Source organism: Myxocyprinus asiaticus, chromosome 35 (genome assembly GCF_019703515.2).
Source record: "Myxocyprinus asiaticus isolate MX2 ecotype Aquarium Trade chromosome 35, UBuf_Myxa_2, whole genome shotgun sequence".
NCBI classification, from domain to species: Eukaryota; Metazoa; Chordata; class Actinopteri; order Cypriniformes; family Catostomidae; genus Myxocyprinus; species Myxocyprinus asiaticus.
This window is the reverse complement of record NC_059378.1, coordinates 8985751-9005384: the sequence shown is the minus strand read 5'-3', so window position 1 is coordinate 9005384 and position 19634 is coordinate 8985751. Positions and strand designations below refer to the sequence as shown.

Sequence of the window (19634 nt, the reverse complement as noted above, 5' to 3'; positions counted from 1 at the left end):
AGCATGTGAATTGGCAAAAAAAAAAAAAAAAGAAGAATGTGGAAGTGAAAGTAAAAAAAATATTAAATTTTTTTCTCACCTACACTTATCCTATTGCTTCTGAATGCATGGATTTAACCACTGGAGTCTTATGGATTTCTTTTACGCTGCCTTTACATGCTTTTTGGTCTTTGGAGTTTTCAGTACCCATTCACTTACATTGTATGGCCCTACAGAGCTGAGATATTATTAAAAAAATCTTAGTTTGTGTTCAGCAGAAGAAAGAAAGTAAGTGATACACATCGGGGATGGCATGAGGGTGAGTAAATGATATTTTTAGGTGTACTATTTTACATAAGTTAACTTGAACTTATGTACAATACTTGAATGAACAAAATCAAAAAAGAATTTGGGCATAAATTTAAACATTTTAAATGTGACTTATGTTTCCAATCTTTTAATAAACCTTTGAATATGGATGCACTGAATATGGATGTTTCTTTATGGTCACCACTTGCCAAGTGTTTTCTCTTCGAAAGGTTTGAGACTGCTGGTTGTCAAAAATGAGTGACACAACTGTGTTTATCTGGGCTGGTGTTTCCTGTGTGCACAAACTCACAGTGCTGAAGCCCTGATGCAGGTCATTGGGGTCGAGCAGTGTTCGTTTTTGTCTGGCTATCTCCAGTGCAGGCAACATGACCTCGGCCCACAGGGATGTATGCAGCTGCACAATGTCCTGAATGTTACTGAAGAGGCGCACAGGTTCCACTTCACTCAGTAAACCACTCTCCTGCAAGTTCAGCAGTCCACATAGAAACAGCTTGTGACAGAGAGAGAGAAAGATAGTGGGTAAATATGTAATATTTGGAGCCTAATAAGGTGTGACTACTCCATTCACTGCATTCATGCACCTTTTAGGAACTATTTCTACTGATGTAAAAAATTAACTAACAGGCCATTCTGTATTTTGTCTAAAATATACAGTAATTACAGTACTGTAAGAGTACAATATTGCACCCTTGCTCGTGTAATATTGCTCAAAGTAAACGCATTAATAAATCAGTTAGAATATGATTACAAATTATATGAGACCTCTTCCGGTGGTGTTAAGGATTTTGTGTGAATATCCTTCAATGTAAAATTATTCATAACCGAATATGAAACTCGTATGTTAATTCCGATAGCACGTGAAGGCAGCAATAATATCAGCTGTTTTGCTGCAGCTGGCTCTTACATCGGTTATGACGTGCAGTTTCTTGATGTAGTCTGACTCTGTCTGCAGCAATTCCCATATTGACTCCTGCTGATGGCACTGGCGCCTGGTTAACATCTACAAAAACAAGTAAAAACAATATTTTTTATTCATATTTTCATATACAGTGGTGGTGGCGTAGTGGGCTAAAGCACAGAACTGGTAAACAAAAGGTTGCCAGTTTGATCCCCACAGCCACCACCATGTGTCCTTGAGCAAGGCACTTAACTCCAGGTTGCTCTGGGGGGATTGTCCCTGTAATAAGTGCACTGTATGTCACTTTGGATAAAACCACCTGCCAAATGCATACAAATGTTAAAAATGTAATGTAAATGTACTACTTACTCGAGTGTGTAGTGTACACTTTTCTTAATATTTCCAAAAATGTGTACTGTTTTTGATTAATTTAGTTACTCCTAAGGCTGGTACACACTGCACTGTAAAAAAATAGTACTGTCAGGTAAGCTAAAAAATGTACTTCATGTGGTAACATCTAAATTAACTAGTTTAATTCAAGTCATAAACATTATTGAATATTTTAGTAATAATCAACTTGAATACATTAGGTTACAGCAGCAAAAAAAAAAAAAAAAAAAAAAAAAATATATATATATATATATATATATATATATATATATATATATAAGGGTCAAATCAAGTGCAGTAATAACTTATAGGAATAGATCACCCAAAGCAAGTAAATGGGTACCAAAAGTTTGAAGCTCCAAAAGGACATAGAGGTAGCATAAAAGTAATCCATTCAACTCCAGTGATTAAATCCATATCTTCAGAAGCGATAAGATAGGTGTGTGTGGTTGAGAAACAGATCAATATTTACGTCCTTTTTTACTATAAATCTCCACTTTCGCATTCTTCATACATAATGCCACCTACTGGGTAGGCAGGAGAATTTACATTAAAAAAAGGACTTAAATATTGATCTGTTTCTCACCTACACCTATTATATTGCTTCTGAAGATATAGATTTAACCACTGTAGTCTTATGGACAGGGTTAGGGAGTAATGAAATACATGTAACGGGATTACGTATTTAAAATACAAAATATGAGTAACTGTATTCCACTACAGTTACCATTTAAATGGTTGGAAATCAGAATACAGTTACATTCAAATAGTATTTTAATTACTAAAGAGCTTACTTTGCATTTTATTTTTAGTTTATTCAGCTGTAAAACATTTATCCATATAAATGATGCGATCCGAGGAGCGTTTGAACAGCGGTGAAACACTTTCTTATGGCGTGTTACATTCATACGAACTGACAGAGGGTGCTTTCACGTGGTTATTATGAGTGAAAGGTGGATATGATGTCAATGAGGAACTTTCCTTTGGTAGTTTAACAGAGAGAATTCACATACAATCATAAAAAGATGTTGTTGTGTTCATTCTGTGGGGTTTTGAAGTAAGTAAAGTAAGCTAGGAGCAGTAGAAAAAGTTAACCTTGTGTAAATGTTCATGTGAACAATTAGCATTTTGCTAAGCTTAAATGCTATTTCTAGACCTTTTACATGCACCTGTTATCAGGCGTGATATATATAAAAAAAAAATATCAAGAAAATCCATGTTAGATCATACATTTTTTATTTTGTTCCTCTAGTAAGACCTTTGATATTAGTGCAAAGATGTACTGCAAAAATCTTGTTCTTGATGGGAATTTTTGTATTATTTTTCTGTAAAAATGTCTGAAAAATCCTTAAAACAAGATACATTTACTTTGTCTTGTTTTAGAAGCAACACTAAAAATGTATTTTTAATATATTTGTATTTTGTCTTACTGTACTGGCAGATTTTATTCACTTATTATTACCTTGTTTATTGTCAAAACAAGTGAAAATAAATCTGTGCTAAAGAAGTAATCCAAAGTATTTAGAATACATTACTGACCTTGAGTAATCTAACAGAATATGTTACAAATGACTTTTTACAGCATGTATTCTGTAATCTGTAGTGGAATACATTTTAAAAGTAATCCTCCAAAACCTGCTTATAGATTACTTTTATGCTGCCTTTATATGCATTTTGGAGCTTCGATATTTTGATATCCATTCACATGCATTGTATGGATCTACAGAGCTGAGATATTCTTCTAAAAATCTTTGTTTGTCTTCAGAAGAAAGAAAGTCATACACATCTGGGATGGCATGAGGATGAGTAATGATGAGAGAATTTTCATTTTTGGTTGAATTATCCCTTTAAGGTTACTGCATGTTACCACTTTTACAGTGCAACACATGCCAACAAACAGCAACATTTCAAACATCCTAATGTTGCCTGTTGAATTTGTAAGGGATGATGTAAAGCCAGCTGGTCATTATCACAAAATAAACACAGAAAGAGTGTTACTGATGCAAAGCAAAGATTCGGTACAACAACATTATTTCGTGTTATATTGCTTAACTGTTGGTGTGTGTTAGGGCAGTGTGAACTAGTCTTTGCATTACAGATCACAACAAGAGCAATAAAACAGCCTATGTTAGCACAGCCCACACACAAAAACATCAATATAAAAACAGAAGTAATTTTTTTTTTTATTACACAAGAAGTCCAATAGCTTTCATCCTCAATTTATTATATGTTGTAACATCCTATTGAAACAATATTAAAATATAGTTTCGCTTAGAGTTTGTATTAACCCTTAAAGACACAGCATAGGAGAATTTTAATGTTTGTTTACAGCAATTAAATAACTATTTCTTTATTAAAAATTTAAAAATAAAAAATAAAATATACATAACAGTAGCTTACCACAACAACAGTTTTGGTGGGGAAAAATTGCATTGTCACCTCAACAAAATGTGCTTAAAAATCAAGATTTTAATAATCAGTGGCTTCCTAAAAACACAATCAAGGAGGGGAAAAAATATCCCATTAATCTCTATGCTAAGGTTTCAGAGTGTTAAGGAGAGTGTTATACCTCAGGGTTCTCCAGTAGCTGCTTCCAGCTCTCCTCTAGCTCCAGGTTAGGCTCTTCTTCCCATGAGTCCCTGTGGAATGAGAGCTGCTGTGGCATCTTTGGTAATCCGAACATAGTGTAGGAGTACAGCTTACTCTGCAACTGGTCCACACGATCACACTCCTGAGGAGAAGAGATACATTTTTAAAAATAACAACAAATGAAAAATAGGTCGTTGATGCATAACATGTCATTGCATGGACTTTTTTAATCAACATTAAGATTTTAGGTTAAAGTCGATGTGAATTTTACTTCCATAATGTGATATATTTCTGAGTGAAACGGAATATTCAAAGAGGGGGAAAAAACAACAACAACAACAGGAAATGTGGGTGTTACATAACCAGGGTTGGGAGGGTTACTTTTGAAATGTATTCCTCTACAGATTACAGAATACATGCTGTAAAATGTAATTTGTAACGTATTCCGTTAGATTACTCAAGGTCAGTAACGTATTCTAAATACTTTGGATTACTTCTTCAGCACTGGTAGATTTTTTTCACTTGTTTTGACTATAAAAACTCTGCCAGTACAGTAAGACAAAATACACATGTTAAAAATACATTCTCTGAAAAACCTAAATATCTTATGCAGTGTTGTTTCTAAAACAAGATCAATCAAATTGATCTAACTGATCTTTTTCAAATTGAGGATTTTTAGATATTTTTACAGGAAAACAATACAAAAATGATTATCAAGAATACGATTTTTGCCCTAATATCAAAGGTCTTACTAGAAAAATAGAAATTATGATCCAACGTGAATTTTCTTGATAAACAGATATGATCGTGCCTTGTAACGTGCATGTAAAATACCTAGAAATAGCATTTTAGCTTAGCATAAAGCTGACAATTTACACAAGGTTTATTTCTATTTCTTCTGCTCCAAACTTACTTCAAACGTACTTCTCTGTCTGCTCGTATGAAAGTAACACATCATAAGAAAGTGTTTTACCGCTGTTTAAATGCACTTTGGATCGCATCATTTATACGTATAAATGTTTTCCAACTGAATAGACTATATATTAAATGAAACAAATGACAATAAAATGCAAAGTAATCTCTTCAGTAATCAAAATACTCTTTGAATGTAACTGTACTCTAATTACCAATGATTTAAACTGTAACTGTAGTGGAATACAGTTACTTATATTTTGTATTTTACAAACGTAATCCCGTTACATGTATTTCATTACTCCCCAACCCTGTACGTACCAGGGTGGAGCCAGATGAGTTTGCTAAATAAATGCTTAAATAGGTTTTAGCCTATTGGTTGAGATTATCCAATAGCCTAAGTGATGTTAGGGAAAAAGGAAAGTTATTTCAGAGGTGGAGCCTCAGAGTATTTTTGTCTTATTTTTCAGTAAAAATTTTGTAGCATCCTTAAAACAAGAAAAACTGAAAAGATAATAAGTCTTGTTTTCTGAGTAATCTAACAAAATTTAATGGGGTTTATGCTTAAAACGAGAAATAACGATTTGCCAATGGGGTCATAAAAATACATAAACGCCACTAAATTGAAAAAAAAAAAAAAAAAAACACCATATGAAATTTATCTTGTTTAAGATTGTTCAGATATTTTTACTGGAAAACAAGATTTTTTGCAGAAATTATGAAGAGAATTGCTTTTTCTTTGGAATAACACACGGCAATAAATTGTTCAGACTAAGATTAGGCACAAGTAATATTCAATTTTGTCAATTTTATTCAAAAAAGTCCATTTTGATTTCATGTTGACTTACACCGATGAGCCAAAATATTACGACCACTCACAGGTGAAGTGAATAATGTTGATCATCTCCTAACAAGGCAACATGTCAAGGTCTGGGTAGATTAGATGGTAAGCAAAAAATCAGTTCTCATAGTCAACGTGTTGAATGCAGGAGAAATGGGCAGGAGTAAAGACCTAAGCAACTTTGACAAGGGCCAAATTTTTATGGCCAGACAACTGGGTCAGAGCATCTCTGAAACGGCAAGGTTTGTGGGGTGCTCCCGGTCATCAATGGGCACGCGAGCATTGGAACTGGGCCTTGGAGCTGTGGAAGAAGTTTGCCTGGTCCGATGAGTCCTGTTTTATTTTACATCATGTGGATGGCCATGTACGTGTGCACTGTTTACCTGGGGAAGTGATGGCACCAGGATGCACTGTGGGAAGATGACGAGCCGGTGGAGGGAGTGTGATGCTCTGGACAATGTTCTGCTGGGAAACTCTGGGTCCAGCCATTCATGTATACATCAGTTTGACACGTGCCACCTATCTAAACATTGCTGCAGACCAGGTACACCCCTTCATGGCAATGGTATTCCCTGATGGCAGTGGCCTCTTTCAGCAAGATAATACACCCTGCCACACTGCACACATTGTTCGTAATGGTTTGAGGAACATGATGAAGAGTTCAAGGTGTTGCCCTGGCCTCCAAATTCCCCAGATCTAAATCTGATTGAGCATCTGTGGGATGTGCTGGACCAACAAGTCTGATCCATGGTGACTCCACCTCACAACTTCCAGGATTTAAAGAGTCTGCTGCTAATGTCTTGGTGCCAGATACCACAGGACACCTTCAGGGGTCTTGTAAAGTCCAGGCCTGGGCAGGTAGGCGCTGTTTTGGTGGCACGTGGAGGACCAATAGCATATTAGGCAGGTGGTCATAATGTTTTGGCTCATCAGTGTATAAATATATAAGAATTCACTTTTTTTGCCCTTCACTAGTTCATTTCAAATGGTCTTGTGGTGTGAGAAATACATTTTTAAAAGCACAAATATTCCATGCAGTCTCTAATTAATTTGAGGTCATAAAAGCATAATGCATAATATAAATGTAAAATAAAAAATAATATGATTACCCATATTATATATAAATACCATAGTGTATTGTTTGCAGGATGGGGTTAATCCAATGGCACTTTTAATGATCTCATAAGTCCTGATCACCACCAAGAATGCACTGTTGTCCATACCGCACCAACGTTATACTATTTTGAGATTCTTTACAATAGTCACATTGAGAGGAAATGGACCCGGCCTGTGCTCTGACCCCGGGTTTACACTCCTGGGACCAGGCAGAATGTGTAAACCAACCTAAATCATTAGGGCTTGTTGCAAAAAAAGTCACCAAAGGTCGCTGCACGTGTGAGGTGTAAAAAAGAGTGTGCAACCATACAAAGCCATTCGTATATATCCTGCACACAGTCACTTAAAGGAAAAGTCTACTTGTATTTGTTCCTGTTTTTGGTTGGACAAGTCCAGTGTTAAGTGGGGGTTAACAATTTGGTTTCTCTTCCTTACCGGTTTTGCAGCAGCTCAAGTGTGAAATGCAAAAAGCTTGCCAAGAATAGGCAAGTACTTTTTTGCATTTGAGAAACTGCTTTGCGCATGTAAATCTAAAACTGGGATGCTTACAGATGCTGACCTTGCCAAGAGAGCCATTTCCTGAGTTGGAACTAAAGAGGCCGCTGAAGCGGCTGGTGGCACGGTTCCTCCAACGGTCTGTACCCATTACAGAGCCTGAGAGAGAACCGCTCAACTGGGATACAGAGTCTTGGGTGGGGACGCTGGAATCGCCCAGAAACTCCGGCATGTTCTTTCGCCGACGCGCTTGACTCTGTGACAAAGAGAGAGAGAAGACAAATAAACAGAGGTGTTACATACTGTATGTTTATTACTAAGTGTTTATGTACACACCAATACACTGATAATTACCAAAAATCAGCTTTTTTGAAAAATCCGACAACCCAATAAAACCGCGTTTACATGAGACTAGAAATCATCGGCTTGTTCTCTGCTTTTGACATCAAAACATAAACAGGTACAGTATGTGCACATTGGATAAGTCGGGAAGAAGGCTGGTAAAGTTGTTTACAAGCAGAGAAAAATCGGGGAAGCGGGCATGAGTCGATCTTTTTTTACGGATTTTTTTATGACCATAAAACCCGATAAAAGAACGCCATTTAAGGCGTTTACATGACCTTATACACTGTCGGCTTAAGCATAATTGATGAAAGAACGTGCATGTAAACATGCTCAGTGTTAAACCTATTTTGTTTTGATGTTTTACTTTTAGCCCAGCAAAAAAGGCACAGACCAGCTAAATAGAATAATGTAACCAGGATCCAAACAGTGAGAAGCAAATATCTGCAGGCAGAGAAACTTTGTCATACTTAAATTGAGAATTGTTTTTAGCCATAAAAAATATTTTGCATTATTTTTAGTGAAAAACATATTTTTGTACCTACTGTATCACTGTGTGATTTTTTTAAATTCTGCATATTTGTGGCAAACAGCATAGGTAATTGTCCCACTCGCAGTATCATCTAAGCCAATCTCTCTCTCAGTAAAATTGCACCATCAAGGCCCATCGTTATTTTGTTCCTCATATTTTCATTTTGGTGTCTTAATCTGAGGAATATTCCACATATGAGTCACCACATGAAGTTATAAGTTATGTAAAAATAACCTAGATAAACTTCAGACTGCAAATTTTCCATTGAGGTAAACGTTGTTTCAAGACATGCAAGTCTTCTAACAGATCACGACAGATTTTCTTAAGCAGACAGTTTGTATTTCGTTGAATTTCACTTTGAATTTGAATGTCACTTAAATCACTGTGGTTCAGATTATTGTCCTTAGAATTTTAATTAAACCATGTTGCAGCTGGTAATAAAGTTACCGGCAAACTAGCAATTAACTCAGTTTTGCTAATTTGCCAAATCCAATTTGTTACTCTTATGTGGCACTTGGCGAGATTTAATTTTGGACCCTGGGTGTAATGATAGCACTCCTGTTTCCTAAAGGAAATGCTCCTGTCATGCAAAGTTTGACAACAGGTCAAAGCAGCCACCTTTTTGTACTCTATAAGAGTATAAAGTCATCAGGCTGGGCTGTGGAATTTGAAGTGGCAGACATAGTCTGGCGCTGACAGGTAAGGAAAAGCACATACAAAACATTCAGGACATTAACACACAAACAAAGACAGGCTTGTTCTCAGACCATCTTTGTACATGCAGGGACATTTTTCACCTGAGGATGGGGTGGCACATGTGCGTAGACAAACTCTATTGACCTTAGGGAGCACATTCTGCTGTTAACAGGTGAAAAGGTCATTTGGATTTTGCCAACATTCTCAACACAGAAAGGTTAAAGCATCAGAGGCCTGACTGACAAGAGTGAGTGAACCCTATGACCTGAGCGAGCGAGAGGAACCCTTCAACAACAACAGGAAAAGAGGCAAGGCAAGTCTATGAAAACAGGGGAAAAGCTTTTCCCTGCACACGACAATGGTGAGAATTGTAGAAAGCAGAGAGTGTAGTGGGGAAAGCCACTCAATGTCCTTTGGGACGTATTACTTTGACATTATGTTCTGATGACGCCCTTCTTTTCAGTGGAAAATGCAAATACAATGGGTTAAAAACAAACTTGGCATTTTTCTTCAGAGGGTTGATTTATTGGTCAATGTTCTGAGACAGTGTCAGTGCTTCTGAAGAGACAGAATTGTCAGTGTTCTTGGTGACCAAGATGGTCCTCATGATGAAGATAAAAGCCATTTTATTGCTACTTAACCAGATAAACATTTCTGGATCAACTTAATAAACAAGATATTATGGAGAACATCTGAACCTCACAAATGACCATTTGCACAGATTAATGTATGATATATGAAGTGCCTGAAAATCAATGGTCCCCTACTTTCTGCATTTGACAGATCACCAGGGTTTCGGAAAACTCATTGAAGTCATCGTTCAAGAAAGACAAACTGATATTGTCTTGGTCTATGTCCATCCGGAGAACCTGTATGACTCATTTGTTTGGCCAGTTACTCTCTGAGAAACACAAAGTGAACATTGTGTCTAGACCTAACTAACCAAAAAGGCTGATTTTGGTTTATTTGTTAATAAATTAAACAACATTCCCTTTTGTTTCCCTTTAAAAACGAACCTACATGCTTTGTGTTATAGCTATTAGAAGATATATGTGATATATTATGGCATTAAAAACTTTTGGGAAGTTGAAATGTCCTGCAGCGTGACATGCTATAGCACTCCACCTAAAACCATTTTAAACAGCATTTTGCTCATTATTTTAGAATAATTATGCATGCAGCTTTTATGAGCTTATATTCATATTCATTCGTTCATTTGTCACACTGCAGGACCCTTTAAAATCAACTAGAAGGCAAAATGGTATTAAAATGGCTGATAAAGAAATATTGGCCAGTTACAGGCCCAAATATATACACTTTCCTTTATACATTCAAATACATTTTAACTTAATATCTTGATGTTGATTAAAATAAAATCCATGGACACATTATGCAACTATATCAACTACACTCATACCAACACAGCAATACAGATTGTAAATAAATGCACCACCAAATTCCGAGATATTTCTTTTTTAAACACCTTTGAACACTCATATTTGATAAAAATAAAATAAAATAAATAAATACATAAAAAAAGCTTACAAAAAATACAAACAAAAGCCTCATAAGTGTAAAACAGAGAAGACAAGCGGTTTTCAGCTCACCGTAGATGTGAGAGGCATTTCCAAAGCTGTACACATTGCACGGCATCAAAAGAGAGCCAGGTCCATGCTGCTCCCAAAATGAAGCTCCTGCAACCTACTTCCCTCCTGCACTCTCTAAGACCTTACAAAAGCTACATTGATGCTGCACACCCTTGAAGGAGAACAAATGGTGTAGTGCATTCAAATCCACCTCTAGAGGCTTGTCGGCTTGCATGTATATGTGCGTGTGAGTAAACCTGAAGGAGGCTGAGAGCACTAAACAGCAGACCGCTGCATTGCTGAGGAGGGCTGGCCGGGTGTCATAGTAACTGCAGAATCCTGCCCTCCTATTGTGTGAGCAGGAAGAGAGGGGAAAGGAACAAGGTGGAGGGGCTCGTTTTGCTACCTCAGCTACCTCAAACAACGGATCCTAGAGAAGCTCTTTCAGTGGCTTGAAAATTAACAGCTCTCAACGAGAGACATGAGCTGACTGCAGAACAGTGTTTAATGCACATCTGCTGTGAAGGCAGATGCTGAGATGAGAGCGAAAATGTATGTGACATTCTAGAGTGAGAGATACTGAGTGCTCCTACTGTAAAAGCAACAGAGCTTTGATACTGTAGATTTTTCCCCAACTGTAAGTGAGTAAGGCAAAGCCTGCATGCTGTTTGTGAAACAGTATGCACTGTTTGGAGTGGGAAAATAAACACAAACATAGCAATACTTACTGTTAAATGTTGGATTTGTTAGGGCATGAATGCAACTATTATTTGATTGAATATTGATTTTACACTCTTTAGACCTTGGTCAGGGTAGACGGCCATGTCAGAAATGAACTTTTACATTAAGGGGCAATATTTGCCCCCGGATTTGATTTTCAGGGGCATTTTTTACCTTTATGAGGGCCTATTTTTTTTCTAATCATTTAAAACAAACTGTCATCCATTTATGTAAAATACTTAAATTTAATAGTATCGTTGATATAAATTCTAAAGATTGAGAATATATTTCCTCTTACCCAAAGATTTGTTTTTTTACATTAATTCATATTTTATGCCATATGTATAACAGACTATAATATAAAGTTAATAACTATATACAGTGGCAAGAAAAAGTATGTGAACTCTTCGGAATTAGCTGGTTTTCTACATTAATTGGTCATAAAATGTGATCTCATCTTCATTAAATTCACAAGTATAGACAAAGCACAATGTGCTTAAGCTGTTAAACATTAACAGTGCTGTAGAAAAGTAAGTGAATCCCTAGGCTAAAGACGACAAAAAAAGCTAATTAGCATCCAATTAATGAAACGAGATTGGAGGTGTGGGTTAGAGCTACTTTGACTAATAAAAACCACTCAAACATTTTGAGTTTGCTATTCGCAAAAAGCATCTGCTGAAGAGGACCATGCCTCACAAAAAAAAAAAAAGAGATTTCAGAAGACCTACGATCAGGAATTGTTGTTTTGCATAAAGCTGGAAAGGGTTACAAAGTTATCTTGAAGAGCTTAGATCTGTCCACAGTTAGACAAAATGTCTATAAATGGAGATGATTTAATGCTGTGGCTACTCTCCCTAGAAGTGGCTGTCCAACCAAGAATACTCAAAGGGCACACCGCATAATGCTCAGTGAGGTAAAAAAGAACCCTATAGTGGCAGCTAAAGACTTAAAGGAATCATTGGAACTTGTTAACACCTCTGTTCAGGAGTCATCTATATGGAAAACATTAAACAGGTATGGTGTCCATGGCAGAACACCATATCTGTTTAATGTTTTCCATATAGAACACGCAGCACTACGCATTGTGTGAAAAGGGTACCGTATTCCAACATGAAATCATCATCCCAGCGGTGAAGTACGGTGGAGAGAGCATCATTATTTGGGGCTCCTTTGCTGCTTCAGGGCCTGGACCGCTTGCTACCATCAAAGAGAAAATTAATTCCCATGTATATCAAGATATCCTACAGGGTAATGTCAGGGTTGCTGTGCACGTGCTGAAGCTCAGTAGAAGTTGAGTGATGCAGCAGGACAATGACCCTAAACATCAAAATAAATCCACTACAGCATGGCTTCAAAAAAAGAAAATCCACCTTTTGGAGTGGCCCAGTCAAAGCCCAGACCTTAACTCAATAGAGATGCTGTGGAATGACCTTAAGTGAACCATATACACCAGACATCCTAAGAATATGACTGAGCTAAAGAAGTTCAGTAAGGAAGAATGGTCCAAAATTCCTTGTGAACATTGTACAGGTCTAATCCGCAGCTACCGTAAACGCTTGGTTGAGGTTATTTCTGCCAAATGAGGATTGACCAGTTATTCAACCCTAGGGTTCACTTACTTTTTCCACAGTACTGTGAATGTTTAATGACATGTGTTCAATAAAGACATGAAAGATTGTAATTGTTTGTGTGTTGTTAGCTTAAGCACATTGTGTTTGTCTATACTTGACTTTGATGAAGATGAGATCATATTTTATGACCAATTAATGCAGAAAACCAGCTAATTCCAAAGGGTTCACATACTTTTTCTTGCCACTGTAAAATGTAAAAAAAAAAAAAAGAAACAAATTTTCCCCAAAATTTCAGGGGCATTTTCAGTGGCATTTTTGCCCCAAGCCCCCCTAAATTTCTGACCCTGATAGATGCCATATTTAATTCTGAATGAATGAAAACGAAGCTGGGAATGATAAAAGTACAGTCCATTCAATTAGCTGAACTGCCTTAACATCCTAATCTAATATGTCACGTCTTATTTTAACCACCCAAAATGAACTATGCCATCTGCCCTGAATAAGGACCTTTTTTAATGCTTTAAAATGTAATAAACGCCGTATAATCTCATACTGGGAATATAAACATTTGGTGTCCTGTTTTTTTAGGCACAGCACAAAGATCACTTTGTGACAAACCCAAAAGTAACTTTAGTGACTGTGACTAATTAGGTGCTTGCACAATTTACATAACAGCCTAATTTGCATTTTGAAGAGCGGGTCTCTCTAAACTGTCCAAAAACAACATGGAGCTGGTTTCCATGTTGTTTTTGGACAGTTTAGAGAGACCCGCTCTTCAAAATGCAAATTAGGCTGTCAGACAGGTCAGACTGGTAAATACAGGTCTGTTGAGCTCCCCATCATTGTGTCAAATATTACTGAGATACAATATGCTGAAGGATATGGTGGTTTTAGATTTAAAAATTTTAGGGCTTAGTCACATTGTACCACAACAAATGAAAATGACGCTGTAAAAAGTGGATAAGTGCAGTTATAAACTCAGCAAAAAAAGGAAACGTCCTCTCATTTTCAACTGCTTTTATTTTCAGTAAACTTAACGTGTAAATATTTGTATGAACATAAAAAGATTCAACAACTAAGACAAACTGAACCAGATTCACAGACATGTGACTAACAGAAATGCAATAATGTGTCCCTGAACAAGGGGTGGGGGGGGCGTCAAAAGTAACAGTCAGTATCTGGTGTGGCAACAGCTGCATTAAGTACTGCAGTGCATCTCCTCCTCATGGACTGCACCAGATTTGCCAGTTCTTGCTGTGAGATGTTACCCCACACTTCTACCTAGGCACTTGCAAGTTAACGGACATTTCTGGGGGGAATGGCCCTAGCCCTCACCCTTCGATCCAACAGGTCCAAGACATGCCCAATGGGATTGAGATCCGGGCTCTTCGCTGGCCATGGCGGAACTCTGGCATTCCTGTCTTGCAGGAAATCACGCACAGAATGAGCAGTATGGCTGGTGGCATTGTCATGCTGGAGGGTCATGTCAGGATGAGCCTGCAGGAAGGGTACCACATGAGGGTGGAGGATGTCTTCCCTGTAATGCACAGCGTTGAGATTGCCTGCAATGACAACAAGCTCAGTCCGATGATGCTGTGACACACCGCCCCAGACCATGACGGACCCTCCACCTCCAAATCGATCCCGTTCCAGAGTACAGCCTCGGTGTAACGCTCATTCCTTCGACGATAAACGCAAGTCCGACCATCACCCCTGGTGAGACAAAACCGCAACTCGTCAGTGAAGAGCACTTTTTGCCAGTCCTGTCTGGTCCAGCGAAGGTGAGTTTGAGCCCATAGGTGACATTGTTGCCGGTGATGTCTAGTAAGGACCTGCCTTACAACAGGCCTACAAGCCCTCAGTCCAGCCTCTCTCAGCCTACTGCGGACAGTCTGAGCACTGATGGAGGGATTGTGCGTTCCTGGTGTAACTCGGGCAGTTATTGTTGCCATTCTGTACCTATTCGGATGTACTGATCCTGTGCAGGTGTTGTTAAACGTGGTCTGCCACTGCAAGGACAATCAGCTGTCCTTCCTTTCACCCTTTAGTGCTGTCTTAGGCATTTCACAGTACAGACATTGCACTTTATAGACCTGGCCACATCTGCAGTCCTCATGCCTCCATGCAGCATGCCTAAGGCATGTTCACAAAGATGAGCATGGACCCTGGGCATCTATCTTTTGGTGTTTTTCAGAGTCAGTACAAAGGTCTCTTTAGTGTCCTAAGTTTTTATAACTGTGTCCTTAATTGCCTTCCGTCTGTAAGCTGTTAGTGTCTTAACGACCGTTCCACAGGTGCATGTTCATTAATTGTTTATGGTTCATTGAACAAGCATGGAAACATTGTTTAAACCCTGTAAAATAAAGATCTGTAAAGTTATTTGGATTTTTACAAAATTATCTTTAAAATACAGTGTCCTGAAAAAGGGATGTTTCTTTTTTTTTGCTGAGTTTACTTTAAAGGTCTATTTTCTGCCTGATTTAACCTTTCAAAACTACTTTCATTGGTGTAACCTATTACAGTCAGGTTTATTTAGTCATATACAGTATAAAGAATATATTAATATATCTGTGATCTGACCACTTCATTTAGATGTTCTTCAAAATGTTTTTCAATATTGCACTGTAAAAAGTGGTAACATTGAATTGTTAACTTATGGATCTATTTCTACTTGATTTAACACCTAAAAAACAACTTTTGTTGGTGTAACATTATAAGGTCAGGTTGATTTAGTCATATTAAATACTATTTTTGACTTTAATAAACCTGTTAATTTAGATTGTTCCATATAAAGCACTTTTTTTTAGGTTACCTCATAAAAATTCTATTATAGGGCATTTTGCTGGTTTCTGGGAACATACACGATGTGACCACATCAATAAAAAGGTTAAAGGTGGTGAAGATGAGGCACATTTCACACGTAAAGAAATAAGGAAACACTTAGGCCAGCAAAAGTGCTGAAATTTCTAGTTGCTTCTGTACTGTAAGTAGTTACACATTAACCCAGAATTCCCTGGTAACACACCTTTAATCATATGATACTACATACAGATAACAAGAGATACATTTTTTTTCTTCTTTTTTCTCCCCTTTTCTCCCCAGTTTGGAATGCCCAATTGCCAATACACTCCAAGTCCTCGTAGTGGCGTAGTGACTCGCCTTAATCTGGGACAGTCAATCTGCGCATTTTATCACGTGGCTTGTTGAGCATGTTACCGTGGAGACGTAGTGCGTGTGGAGGCTTCACGATATTCTCCACGGCATCCACGCACAACTCACCCCACCGAGAGCGAGAACCACACAATAAAGTGACCACGAGGAGGTTACCCCATGTGACTCTACCCTCCCTAGCAACCAGGCCAATTTGGTTGCTTTGGAGACCTGGCTGGAGTCACTCAGCACACCCTGGATTCGAACTCACGACTCAAGGTGTGGTAGTCAATACAAACAGCTACCCAGGCCCCGACAACACAAGAGATAATTTAATTTTCAGTTTCCCACATAAGAGAACCTAACTACAATAGTAGTATTGGGGGGAAAAGTCAAACTGTAAACAAAAATCATATTAGCTCCAAATAAAAAAATAACCAATAATCAACAAATAAACAATGAAAATAACAGGATATTTGTGAGGATAAAGAATCAAGTGTAATTTGCAATACAGTCATAACAGAAATTCCTCTATAATTGACAACTTATTGCTTTTGTATTAACATGCGTTATAAAAATGTTATGATAAAACAGATAGATCCAACTCTAAATTATATTTAGATGAGCAGTGTTTGAAGCCACTGTAAAATGACTATAAACATACTTGTGATCACACATTATATATTAATGTGCCAAGTTGCTACATTGCTTGGCAACAGTATACAGCCTGCTGTTAGGCTTATGAACTACATTACACGGCAGAAGAATTGCTTTCTCTTTTAATTAATAATATATTTAACAGTTTATTGAACATTGGTGTCTTTTATCACAGTGCTGTTGCCACGTTAAATAAAAGCAATAAGCCACTAGAGTCTGCTTCACCTTGTTCCTCACAACACCAATTACCTGTTATAAAATCACCATAACGCACGGACTCTCTTGGCTTATTGCTTTAATTTATAAAGCTATCATACGGATTGATAATCCAGCAAGTAAGAAAATGAAAGCAAACTTATCCTGAACTCAAAGGATGCGAGATTGATATTAGACTTGTTCAATGCAGCACTACCTTGATCCCTCGTTTTGTATCTTCAGGTGAATACAAGGGGCTATTAGGAGGGGTTGGTGTATCCACAGGCGTAGGTCTGGGAGGCGGTGTACTCTCAGCTTCAAAGCGCTGCACACGGGCAGCCACCAGTCCTGTGGCATGAGACCTGTGGGCTTGAATCTGAGGAAGCTCATTTAGAGGACTGTAGTGGATCAGCATTCCAGCAGGCACCTCGAGCAAAGGTGACATGCTGGGCACATTCCACGTCTTCTGACGGAAATTCAGCATTTCCACGCTGGCGTGGGTTTTTCTACCATGCAAGAGAATGTAAGACTTAATGGTCCAGATTAAATAGTTCCAGTAGCTGTTCTGGATGTTGAAGATCAAACAATTCAAAGGATCAAAGATCCTCTCACAGAACGTCTCCGCATCAACAAAGCAGCCCAGGTAGAAACCCACAACTGGGAACTTTTATATTGTCTCTTTTGAATTAAAAGATTGTAAAAAGCTCAAACATATTTAGTCCTTTTTTTTTTTTTGCATGGTTGAAGAGTTATCCCTTCTGAAAAAACACAATGAATGATGACTGTAGTCTTCCGTATCTACCTTACAATCCCCCAAAATCTGATTTTTTTCTTCTTTTTCCTTCTTTGTCTGTGTAGTTCCTCACTTGTCTCTCTCCAGTTATCCTGTATTCTTCTGCTTGTACAGTATTATGCCCATTTGATCCTGGTGCCCGGGTTGATAAGAGGTGGAGCAACAAACTCATGCCATTATTCCTGCCCTCTCTGTCCCAGTTTGTGCCACATTTCACTAAAATGACACCCACTATTGTCTTCCAGAAGGCCCTAACAGACTGCAGGACACAATCTCATCTCTCCTGTATGACTTGACAATCACTTTAATGGCCAGTTATGTAACCAGGTTGGTTATGGTTCAGCACACATCTGACCTTCTTACACAGTACAATATAAGCAACATAATGTATAACACTACAGTACAGAGACAACATTGCTGCCTTATATCTTCTTTGCGAATTGCACCTGTCATTGTTAGTTAAACATCACATCAGTCCTATCTGAACCAGGATTAGCATACATGATGATTGAACGTGCACAAATATTTCTTTTTCGAACACCAGAAGCCAAGTCTTTATTTTCTGTGGTTAATTTACGCTGTAAAAAAATGTTTTGTCAGGTAACATAAAAATGTGCTTCATGCGGTAACATCTAATAAAATTTTTTTTTTTTTTTTTTTTATGTAATTCAAAATGTTATTTAATCTGAATAAATTTACCTGAAAAAATTAGGTTACACCAATAAAAGTAATTTTTATGGGTTAAATAAAGTAGAAATAAAAAGGTAAAAATGGCAGGTTACCACTTTTTTCATGTAATTCTCCATGAACAGAATTCCCACACTTTAAATTTTCAAGACTTTTCCAGTTGTTTGTGATTAAACAAAGTTTTTTTTTATTTTCTTTTTTTTTTTTTTATCATTTTACAGAGATTGCTGGGTGGATTTCCATTTGTACAATAAAAAATTAAAATTAAAAAACTTTTTGAATTTTTCAAAAATTGAAACAAAAATTTGTCAGGAACATAAATTTGTTTCATGCAGTAACTTGGTGGTTTTATTCAAATCAAAAATTTGATTTAATAACTAAATCAACCTGACTATATTAGGTTACACTATAGCGAAAGTCATTTTTATGGGTTAAATCAAGTAGAAATACATCCTTAAAGGAATAGTTCACACAAAAATTTAAATTCTCTCATCTTCCTCTTGCCATCCCATATGTGTATGACTTTCTTTCTTATGCTAACCACAAACAAAGACTTTTAGAAGAATATCTTATCTCTATAGGTCCTTACAATGCAAGTCAACAGGGTCCAAAACTTTGAAGCTCAAAAAAGCACAAAGGCAGCATAAAAATAATCCATACAACTCCAGTGGTTAAATCCATGACTTCAGAAGCAATATGATAGGTGTGGGTGAAAAACAGATCAATATTTAAAGTCCTTATTTACCATTCTCCTCATTGCCCAGTAGGTGGCAATATGCATGAAGAATGTGAATCACCAAAAACAAAAGAACTCTTCCTAGGAAAGAAGAACACTTAGGAGGGCTGTTTGAAAGTGAATATTTATAGTAAAAAAGGACTTATATATTGAACAGTTTCTCACCCACACCTATCATATCGCTTGGATTTAACCACTGGAGTCATTTGGATTACTTTTATGCTGCTTTTTGAGCTTCAAAGTTTTGGACCCTGTTGACTTGCCCTACAGAGCCAGAAATATTCTTCTAAAAACATTTGTTTGTGGTCAGCAGAAGAAAGTCATACACATCTGGGATGGCATGGGGGTGATAAAATGAAAAGATAATTTTCATTTTTGGATGAACTATTCCTTTAAGGTAACCAACAATTGCAACAAGT

General features: G+C 37.3%; 1 protein-coding gene across 3 annotated transcripts in view; it reads right to left on the bottom strand.

The window, feature by feature from the left end:
- LOC127426362 (pleckstrin homology domain-containing family G member 5-like) overlaps positions 1-19634 on the bottom strand; it is a 77468-nt gene that overhangs the window by 10658 nt on the left and 47176 nt on the right. For all 3 annotated transcript variants that reach the window (XM_051673129.1, XM_051673127.1, XM_051673130.1), the window contains 4 exons: positions 7615-7806; positions 4167-4328; positions 1214-1309; positions 599-799 (listed from right to left, as the gene is read on the bottom strand). In XM_051673129.1, coding sequence (XP_051529089.1) covers positions 599-799; positions 1214-1309; positions 4167-4328; positions 7615-7806 — 651 coding nt within the window. The remainder of the gene's footprint in view (positions 1-598; positions 800-1213; positions 1310-4166; positions 4329-7614; positions 7807-19634) is intronic.